The sequence below is a fragment of the Arachis ipaensis genome, chromosome B6 (genome assembly GCF_059453495.1).
Source record: "Arachis ipaensis isolate K30076 ecotype BB chromosome B6, ASM5945349v1, whole genome shotgun sequence".
In the NCBI taxonomy this organism is placed as follows: domain Eukaryota; kingdom Viridiplantae; phylum Streptophyta; class Magnoliopsida; order Fabales; family Fabaceae; genus Arachis; species Arachis ipaensis.
The window spans coordinates 123,299,688-123,310,775 of NC_142441.1; the positions used below are offsets into that span (position 1 = coordinate 123,299,688).

The 11,088-nt window shown below is 40.8% G+C and overlaps 1 protein-coding gene across 1 annotated transcript; it reads left to right on the plus strand.

Annotated features, from left to right (window-relative positions):
* The first annotated feature begins 4,795 nt into the window (after positions 1–4,795).
* LOC148562570 (uncharacterized) lies at positions 4,796–6,132 on the plus strand. The gene is made up of 2 exons (XM_088490921.1): positions 4,796–5,257; positions 5,446–6,132. Exons 1-2 carry the CDS (start codon positions 4,796–4,798, stop codon positions 6,130–6,132), a joined length of 1,149 nt encoding a protein of 382 aa, XP_088347047.1.
* Positions 6,133–11,088: the final 4,956 nt, after the last annotated feature.

Below are 11,088 nucleotides of genomic sequence, written 5' to 3' on the forward strand. Positions count from 1 at the left end.
TTACTCGTTAGTTAGATTGTTGTTTATTTATTTTTCTTGCTTGTATATCCTAAAGTTTCAGCATCACATATATAGCTAGAATAGTTGACTTCGCCAGGACAAAGTGTCTTCACATGGCTCTCGAATTAAATTAATTTATTTTTAAAAAAATTGGAAATAAACAAAATCAGTTAACGTTGATGTTGAAACTGAGAATCACAGGGAGCAAGAAATAGAAGGGAGAAGAACGAGAACTCATAATTCTGAAGGGGGAGGAGGTGAAGACTTATGCACAAGTTGGTGATACCTCTTGACATCAAATGCACCTAACTAACTATTTCCACGGGTGTCTAACTAACTAACTGCTGCTGCGACTAACTATATCAGTAACAGTTGATTATGTCCAGTTTCTTTATTGATACATTATTGGTTTTCTCACATATTGCTATTGCTATTAGTATTGTGAAGATGCGTCAAAATGTGAGCGACTATCATTATAGACTAACGTGGCATCGTTGGTTATTTATAAGTTAGATCTATTTCCGGCATTCACTAAGGTTAAGGTTCAAATTCGAATGCAGTCTATTAAAAAGTGTCATATATTGCTCTTCAACCAAAGTTCCAGCGGCTTTACACTGCTCTTTGAGAAGTAAAGGTATTTTATTCCTCTTGGAAACAAAAATTCCGAGAATAAACCGAAAATATAGAGAAAAAGAATCTACAGAAAATTTTTTCTCCCATATGGAGACGTGTTTTGCAATGCGAGACATTTTGGGCCCTGAGGCCCACAATAGGATTCAATAACAATGTCCAAAACAATATTTGAATCTAGTGGGTATTCCTAAGATTATTTTGTTTCATGACGAAAATAAAAAGACTATTTTGTTTTCATCCGCTAACTAACGTAGCTGAAATAATTATAACAAAAAAGAAAAAAACTTAGCTGAAATAATTTACTTGAGAATTGAAAAATGAGAAATATTAAAAGATTATCAAAATTTATTATTTTGTGGCCGTCATTAATGTTTAAAAATAGGTGAATTCTATCATACATTTTTAATTTTAAACGGTAACTTACTCCTTATTACATGTTATAATATTAGTGGTTAAATTCGATTGATTTATCATGATTAAATTTAATCTTTTATTTGATTTAAGTTTTGATAACCCAACTAATTAATTATAATATAATTTTTTTATAATTTATAAAAATTATTAAAAAAAATTTATTTTTTCTCAAACCACATATCTATTAATCATTTTCAAAAAAAAAGTTGAAAAAAAAAAAAAAATAATTTCTAAAAACATTAAAAATTTCCAAAATATTATATCTTATAAAAAAACCTCTTATAAAGTATATTTCGTACTTACTAAAAAATCTTCTGTTACAATAAAATTTATTTTCAACTACAGCTCAATTAGAGTCGTGTATGTTGAATGAACTTACTGGATAAATAAATTGAGATATATACAAGCACATAAAATCATAGTTATCAGAACCGAACCGGTAATCAATCCGGTCATATAACCGGGTCACCAGGTTACTGGTTCAACCGGTGGGTCACTGATTTATCCGGTTAACTCAGTTATAATTAAAAAATATAAAATTATATAAATAAAATTAAACTAATGTCTTCAAACTTAAAATGCAAGTCTTTACAAACATTAATAATCTAATATTAATTCTTAAACATGACTAATAATTAAAAAAAAAAGATAATAAACTAGTCTCTAGTACAAAATATGTTCTCAATTTAAATCAACAAGAGCAAGTGAAAGATAACACAATATATGCACTTCATAGTAATTTTTCTTTTTTTTTTTTTCACAATTTCTTTACAATGACCCATCAGTCTTTCCTCTATTATTATAAACTCTTTTAGTGGTAAGATCAGGGATAGGAGTTGCTGATGATGCTTGTTCTTAAGATGGTGGCCTTTCTGATGGTGTTTGAGATTAAGATATTTTTAAAATTCTAGTAAAAGAAACCAAAAATATTTTTAGCAACAAAAGATTTACTTAAGTTAGTTTTTAAGCAACACAGCAACCACCACCGTTCCACCAAAGTTCACTAACTTTGTGATTCAACATACAGCAACTCTAAAAAAATCCAACAACAAACAACAACAGCTCTAAAAAATACAGCAACTCTAAAACAACACAGCAACAAACAACAACACTAAAAAACTAAATGCAACATCAGCAGCCACCAGATTCAAGTTCAACAATAATTCTAACTAAAGTAATAACCACCAGATTCAATAACAACTCCAAAAAATCAAATACAATAGTAATAACCACCAGATTCTATAACAATACTAACTAGTAACTAAAATATGTTCAGCTTCAAGCCTTCAACAACTCTAAAATTCAATTACAACAGTCAACAACAACCACCAGGTTCAGTATTCAACAACAATTCTAGTAAAAGACCAGGGTCAAAAACTTGAAGGGAGCTCACCTGGTTAATTGGTTTCCAGACCACGACCAAGAAGACGACCACCACCACTCGATTGACCCGAGGGAGCAGATGCAGAGATGCTGCTTGATTTCTGTCTTCTGTGAGCTTTCTGCCGTCGACGAAGAGAACGCAGGGCAGGAGCACGGACCGCGACAATGATGAGGTGAGGAGACAAGGTGAGAGACTGAGAGAGCGACGACAGGAGGCCGTGACCGTGAGAGACCGAGAGTGACGAGGTGAGCGGAGTAACGATGAGAGGGGAGAGACGATGGAGTGATGAGGTGAGGGCGAGGGTGAAGGACTGCCGAGTGCCGCCGATGAAGGAGCAGAGAGACGAGGTTGGCTGGGGGGTTCCACTAGAATCAGACTGATTTCTCATATTAGGGGCAATGGGGAAGGGGGAATAGCCATTAGGGTTTTGTTGAAAGGGAATGGGGCAACTGAAAGGTAAACGACGCAGTTTCGATTTAAAAGAAAAAAAAGAAAAAAAAAAGAAACATGACCCGGACCGGGTTGAATTAACTGGCCAGGACACCAGGTTTAACTAAAACCCACCGGGTCGAACCGGGTTCTACCGAGTCCGCTGCAAGACCGGTTCAACGAGTGACTCGACCCAGCCAGATGACCAGGTGACCGGATTTTCGGTCAAACCGACCGGATCGAGTCAGGTTTGATAACTATGCATAAAATCATAAAAATTTTTGAGAAAATAACATATTTTTAAAAATAAACTCCCTTAATTTTTTTCAATTAAATTTGAATTTCGTCAAATTTGGTGCAGGTTGCTTAGTTTTTTTTCTCCTGTTTTCAACAATTCTGAGTTTAAATTTTTTTTTTTTCAAATTGTCTTCTTATGAAGAATGAATTTTTCTTTAATAATACGAAGAAAGAAAGACAAAATAGTGTTAGAGAATTTTTTTATGTCTTTTGAATTTTTTTATTTATTTTATTTTTTGAAATTTTTTTATTGAAAATGATTAATAAATATGTGAGTTGAGAAAAAAATTACAAAATAATTAATAAATAATTTTTTATATTTGTTTTATTTTATTTTTAGAGATTTTTTTGTTTGAAATGATTAATAAATAAATATGTGATTCGAGAAAAAAATAAATTACAAAATGAGATTTTTTAAATAATTTTTATAAATTACGAAAAGAATTATACCATAATTAGTTATAGTTGGTTTATCAAAATTTAGATGTAATAAAAAGATAAATTTAACCATGACAAACTGTTGCGGCCCAGCCCGGCTGGCCCTATGACCGACCCGACCGGCACGCGCCTTTGTCGGGTCTGGGCGACCACTCCGCAGGGCACCACATGCCCGGATCTTGACCCGAGCACCTTCCCTCCTGGGAGCCAGCTCACCTGGTAACAGCTGGCAAGGGAAAGCTTTGTGGAAGGTGGGTCTGCTCATGCGGGGTCCACCTCTGACACAGTATATATAGGAAGGGCCCTACCCCTCCCTCGAGGTACGTCACCATTACTTTTTCCTCCTTACCACCTGCGCACTAGACTGACTTGAGCGTCGGAGTGTCCTTGCAGGTGGCACCCCCCTCAACTCACGAAGAACTCGAAAAGTCGGCCGCTCGCGCTATTAGTTTCTAGGATCCAGGCTGAGGTAAGGACCCATCTTCACACCCAATCAGTAATCCCAAATCGTCCGGTAACCGACCCACCGAACATTGGCGCCGTCTGTGGGAACCTTGCCGATATGGACTTTGTTTTGGTTCCTGGTTGGGCTGACGGCGGAGCCGGGCCTCGCGGGGAGGAAATGGATCCCCGAGGCAGTAGGGTAGCCGCCGGAGCTCCCGCTTGCGAGGGCACCAGATCCCCCCGTGACATCCCGAGGGACGACCTTTTGGAGGAACAGGCAGTGATAGCGCCAAGATAATACAAGAGTTGCTCCACAGGGTGTAGAACTTAAAGCGAGAAGTAGCCAACCGGAAAAGTCGTCAGCCTACTCCTAGCCAAGAGCCTTCCCGATCCACTCAAAGAGGAGAAAGGAGTCTCCGAAGAAGTCACTCCAGGCGCACTCCGAGCTCCCGGACAAAATCAGAGAGCCAGGAAAGCAGAGAGGCGCCAAGGAGACGACGAGATCCCCTGGTCTACACCCGATCACCAACAAGAGATACCGAAGAGGAAGACTGGGAAAGCGACAGAGAACGAAGAAGAAGGAGCCGACCACAACAAGAACACCGTCGAGAAAGGGCGAGGAGAAGCCGGCCTAACAGAGAGCACATCAGGGAGAGACCGAGGAGAACCCGACAACTGGTGGTCATGGGAGCGACCCCTTTCCACCACTCGATCCTCGGAGTACGACTGCCGAAGCACTTTGATAAGCCGACATATATGAGGTACGACGGTACTCAAGATCCCCAGGAACATCTAACGGCCTTCGAGGCCAGGATGAACCTGGAAGGGGTAGGCGACGAAGTAAGGTGCCGGGCTTTCCTAGTAACCTTAGCCGAGCCATCGATTCATTGGTTTAATGCCCTTTTCCAGGGCTCCATAACCACGTTTGCCGACATCAGTCGCGCCTTCTTGGCCCAGTTCACCACGTGTATCGCCAAAGCGAAACACCCGATTAATCTGCTAGGAGTGACTCAACGAACCGACGAGCTGACCAGGAAGTACCTGGACAGATTCAATGATGAGTGCCTGCAGATTGACGGCTTAATCGATTCGGTGGCCAGTTTGTTCTTAACCAATGGGCTACTAAATGCGAATTTCAGAAAACACCTTACCACCAAGCCCGTCTGGACAATGCAGGAAATTCAGAACGTAGCCAGGGAATATATCAATGATGAAGAAGTAAGTCAGGTCGTGGCAGCCAATAAACGGTAACCCGCATACTCTAATGCCCGCCCATCCGGCGGCGGGGAAAGGTCCAAGGAACACTCCAGAGACAGAGGATCGGCCAAGACTTTCAAGCCCTTTCCCCGCGTTGGGAAGTTCACCAACTGCACCCCCTAGCGGCTCCAATCGTTGAGGTCTTTCAGCAGATCGCCGACAAGGGCATCTTGTCGAAGCCCCGACAACTCAAGGACAGGACGGGAGGAAACAAGAACCTCTATTGTGATTATCACAAGGGTTATGGCCACAAGACCCAAGACTGTTTTGACCTGAAAGATGCCTTGGAGCAAGCCATTCGGGAAGGAAAATTGGCCGAGTTCTCCCACCTAATAAGGGAACCAAGGAGGAGGAACCGATCAACCGAGGACAAAAGCCAGACCATAAGGCAAAAACGGGAACCCGAGAAGGACAGTGAGCGTGGCCTCACTGTGGTAAATGAGGTGATTGGAAGGGACGTCCCTCTCAGATCGAAATCAGCTAGCAAGAAGGACATCAAGGTCTTATCTATGTCCTCTGGCCCCACGCCGACCGTCTGGAGGGTACCCTCGATATCTTTCGGCCTTGAAGATCAACGGTTTGATGAGGTTGCGGAGAACCCGCCGATGGTGATCACGGCCAGGGTGGGCACCGGCTTAGTAAGGCAGATCCTGGTGGACACAGGGGTTGACTCCAATATCATGTTCTGTAATGTATTTGATGCTTTGGGCCTAAGGGATACCGACTTGAGGGGCCACCAACACGGCGTAGTAGGCCTAGGCGATAACTTTATCAAACCAGATGGCGTAGTGTCCTCCCGGTCTCGATTGGCGGAGGCAGGGGGAAGAGGTCGTTAATGGCGGAGTTTGTTGTGTTGAGGGACTCCACGGCCTATGGTGCGCAGAAATTGTGATCGTTCATTCCTTGGTAACGGCACTGAAAACTTTATACGCACGTTCATAATCTTAGTTCTTTGACACAACTTCGCACAACTAACCAGCAAGTGCACTGGGTCGTCCAAGTAATAAACCTTATGTGAGTAAGGGTCGATCCCACGGAGATTGTCGGCTTGAAGCAAGCTATGGTCGCCTTGTAAATCTCAGTCAGACGGATTCAAATGGTTATAGAGTTTTAATAATTAAAAGATAAATAAAATATAAAATAAAGATAGAGATACTTATGTAATTCATTGGTGAGAATTTCAGATAAGCGTATGGAGTTGCTTTGTTCCTTCTGAATCTTCGCTTTCCTACTGCTTTCATCCAATCCTTCATACTCCTTTCCATGGCAAGCTTTATGCAGCGCATCACCGTTGTCAATGGCTACTTCTCGTCCTCTCAGTGAAAATGATCCAAAATGCGCTGTCACCGCATGGCTAATCATCTGTCGGTTCTCGATCCTGCTGGAATAGGATTCAGTAATCCTTTTGCCTCTGTCACTACGCCCAGCACTCGCGAGTTTGAAGCTCATCACAGCCATCCCTTTCCGGATCCTACTCGGAATACCACAGACAAGGTTTAGACTTTCCGGATCTCAAGAATGGTTGCCAATAGTTCTAGCCTATGCCACGAAGACTCTGATCTCACGATTAGAAGGCTAAGAGATACACATTCAAGCTTGTTTGCATGTAGAACGGAAGTGGTTGTCAGGCACGCGTTCATAGGTGAGAATAATCATGAGCATCACATAATCATCACATTCATCATGTTCTTGTATGCAAATGGATATCTTAGAGAAGAAATAGACTTGAATTGAATAGAAAAACAGTAGTACTTTGCATTAATTCATGAGGAACAGTAGAGCTCCACACCTTAATTTATGGTGTGTAGAAACTCTACCGTTGAAAATATATGAGTGATAATGGTCCAGGCACGGCCGAATGGCCAGCCCCCAAGTCTAAGGAAAAACGTTCCAAAGATCCATGTAAATACAATAGTAAAAAGTCCTATTTATACTAAACTAGTTACTAGGGTTTACAGAAATGAATAAATGATGCAGAAATCCACTTCCGGGCCCACTTGGTGTGTGCTTGGGCTGAGCATTGAAGCTTTCACGTGTAGAAGTCTTCCTTGGAGTTAAACGCCATTTTGTAACCTGTTTCTGGCGTTTAACTCTACTTTGCAACCTATTTCTGGTGTTTAACGCCAGAATAGGGTAGAGAGCTGGCGTTGAACGCCAGTTTGCGTCATCTAAACTCGGGCAAAATATGAACTATTATATATTTCTGGAAAGCCCTGGATGTCTACTTTCCAACGCAATTGAGAGGTTTGGGGTTTAGGGTTTAGGGTTTAGGGCAAAGTATGGACCATTTGAACTCCTGTAGCTCCAGAAAATCCACTTTGAGTGCAGGGAGGTCAGAATCCAACAGCATATGCAGTCCTTCTTCAGCCTCTGAATCAGATTTTTGCTCAAGTCCCTAAATTTCAGCCAGAAATTACATGAAATCACAGAAAAATACACAAACTCATAATAAAGTCCAGAAATGTGATTTTTATTTAAAAACTAATAAAAATATATTAAAAACTAACTAATCATACTAAAAACTATGTAAAAACAATGCCAAAAAGCGTATAAATTGTTGCTTGTCCCCAAGCAACTGAAAATCAAATAGGATGAAAAGAAGAGAATATACTATAAATTCCAAAATATCAATGAAACTTAGCTCCAATCAGATGAGCGAGACTAGTAGCTTTTTGCCTCTTGAATAGTTTTGGCATCTTACTTTATCCATTGAGGTTCAGAATGATTGGCATCTATAGGAACTTAGAATTCAGATAGTGTTATTGATTCTCCTAGTTCAGTATGTTGATTCTTGAACACAGATACTTTATGAGTCTTGGCCGTGGCCCTAAGCACTCTGTTTTCCAGTTATTACCACCGGATACATAAATGCCACAGACACATAATTGGGTGAACCTTTTTAGATTGTGACTTAGCTTTGCTAAAGCCCCCAATTAGAGGTGTCCATGGTTCTTAAGCACACTCTTCTTTTTGCTTTGGACATCGACTTTAACCGCTTAGTCTCAAGTTTTCACTTGACACCTTCACGCCACAAGCACATGGTTAGGGACAACTTGGTTTAGCCACTTAGGCCAGGATTTTATTCCTTTAGGTCCTCCTATCCACTGATGCTCAAAGTCTTGGATCCTTTCTATTACCCTTGCCTTTTGGTTTTAAGGGCTATTGGCTTTTTGCTCTTGCCTTTTGGTTTAAAGAGCTTTTGCCTTTTTCTACTTGCTTTTTTTTTCTTTCTCTTTCTTTTTTTTGCCCCTTTTCTTTTCTTCTTTTTTTTCGCAAGCTTTTGTATTCACTGCTTTTTCTTGCCTCAAGAATCATTTTTATGATTTTTCAGATTATCGAATAACATGTCTCCTTTTTCATCATTCTTTCAAGAGCCAACATATTTAACATTCATAAACCACAATATCAAAAGACATATGCACTGTTCAAGCATTCATTCAGAAAATAAAAAGTATTGTCACCACATCAGAATAATTAAACTAGTTTCAAGGATGAATTCGAAACCATGTACTTCTTGTTCTTTTGTAATTAAAACATTTTTCATTTAAGAGAGGTGATGGATTCATAGGACATTCATAACTTTAAGGCCTAGACACTTAAATACTAATGATCATGTAATAAGACACAAACATAAACATAAAGTATAGTAAACGAAAAGCAGGAAAATAAGAACAAGGAGATTAAAGAATGGGTCCACCTTAGTGAGGGTGACGTCTTCCTCTTTTTGAAGAACCAATGGTGCTCTTGAGCTCCTCTATGTCTCTTCCTTGCCTTTGTTGCTCCTCCCTCATAGCTCTTTGATGCTCCTATCCTTAGTTGCTCCCAATAGTTGTGTGGAGGAAAATGTATCCCTTGAGGCATCTCAGGAATTTCTTGGTGAGGGAATTCCTCATGCTCTTGTTGAGGTCCATGAGTGGGCTCTCTTGTTGTGCAGTCAAATGCTCTACTACTGAGCTATGGATCCTTGAGATGAATCTCTCCATCTCCCATGACTCAGAGGTGGAAGCACTTGCCTTCCCTTTCTCTGGCCTTAGGTGCCATAAATGGTTATGGAAAAATAAAAAGCAATGCTTTTACCACACCAAACTTAGAAGGTTTGCTCGTCCTTGAGGAAAAGAAGAAAGAAGTGAGTAGAAGAAGAAGAAAATGGAGGAGATTGAGGTGTGTGAATGGTTTGAATTTGAGTGGGTAGGTGTAGGTGGGTGGTATGATGGTTTTGGAGGAGTAATGGAGGTTATTTTGGGGAAGAGTGTTATGGAGAGGTGTGAAGAGGAGAGAAGAAGAGGTGGGGTAGGTGGGGATCCTGTGGGATCCACAGATCCTGAGGGGATCCTGTGGGGTCCACAGATCCAGTGGGGTCAAGGACTTAACATCCCTGCTCCAATTAGGCGTGCAAAACGCCCTTATAGTGCATGTCTGGCGTTAAACACCAGCTTGCTGCTTGTTTCTGGCGTTTAACGCCACTTCCATGCTCTGTTTTGGCGTTAAACGCCAGTCTGGTGCTTGTTTCTGGCGTTTAACGCCAGCTTGATGCTTTTTTCTGGCGTTAAACTCCAGTTTAATGCTTCTTACTGGCGTTTAAACGCCAATAAGTTCTTCCTCCAGGGTGAGCTATTTTTAATATTGTTTTTCATTCTATTTTTGATTTTTCAGTAGTTTTTGTGACTCCACATGATCATCAACCTAAAAAAAATATAAAATAACAATAGAAAATAAATAGATATAATTAAATAACATTGGGTTGCCTCCCAACAAGCGCTTCTTTAATGTCAATAGCTTGATAGTCAGCTCTCATGGAGCCTCACAGATATTCAGAGCATTGTTGGAACCTCCCAACACCAAACTTAGAGTTTGGTTGTGGCCTCCCAACACCAAACTTAGAGTTTGACTGTGGGGCTTTGGTTGACTCTGCAGTGAGAGAAGCTTTTCATGCTTACTCTCCATGGTTACAGAAGGAGATCCTTGAATTTTAAACACAAGGTTGTCCTCATTCAGTTGAAGGACCAATTCTCCTCTGTCCACATCAATCACAGCTCTTGCTGTGGCTAGGAAGGGTCTTCCAAGGATGATGGATTCATCCTCATCCTTCCCAGTCTCTAGGATTATGAAATCAGCAGGGATGTAAGGCCTTCAACCTTTACTAGCACGTCCTCTACTAGTCCATAAGCCTGTTTTCTTGAGTTGTCTGCCATCTCTAATGAGATTCTGGCAGCTTACACCTCAAAGATCCCAAGTTTCTCCATTACAGAGAGTGTCATTAAGTTTATTCCTGACCCCAGGTCATACAGAGCCTTCTCAAAGGTCATGGTGCCTATGTTACAGGGAATTAGGAATTTACCAGGATCCTATTTCTTTTGAGGTAGAGTTTGCTGAACCAAGGCATTTAGTTCCTTGATGAGCAATGGAGGTTCATCCTCCCAAGTCTCATTACCAAATAATTTATCATTCAGCTTCATGATTGCTCCTAAATATTGAGCAACTTGCTCTTCAGCAATGTCTTCATCTTCTTCAGAAGATGAATAGTCATCAGGGCTCATGAATGGTAAAAGGAGGTTAAATGGAATCTCTATGGTCTCTAGATGAGTCTCAGATTCCTTTGGTTCCTCAAAGGGAAACTCCTTATTGGTCAGTGAATGTCCCAGGAGGTCTTCCTCAATAGGATCCACGTCCCCCTCCTCCCTTGTAGGTTCGGCCATGATGGTTAAATCAATAGCCTTGCACTCTCGCTTTGGATTTTTTTCTGTATTGCTTGGGAGAGTACTAGGAGGAGTTTCAGTGACTCTTTTACTCAG

Coding starts and splice junctions, on each gene's coding strand:
- LOC148562570 (XM_088490921.1), top strand. CDS start 4,796: ATGAGGTACGACGGTACTCAAGATCCCCAGGAACATCTAACGGCCTTC. Junction 5,258..5,445: donor AATATATCAATGATGAAGAA/GTAAGTCAGGTC, acceptor GAGGTCTTTCAG/CAGATCGCCGACAAGGGCAT.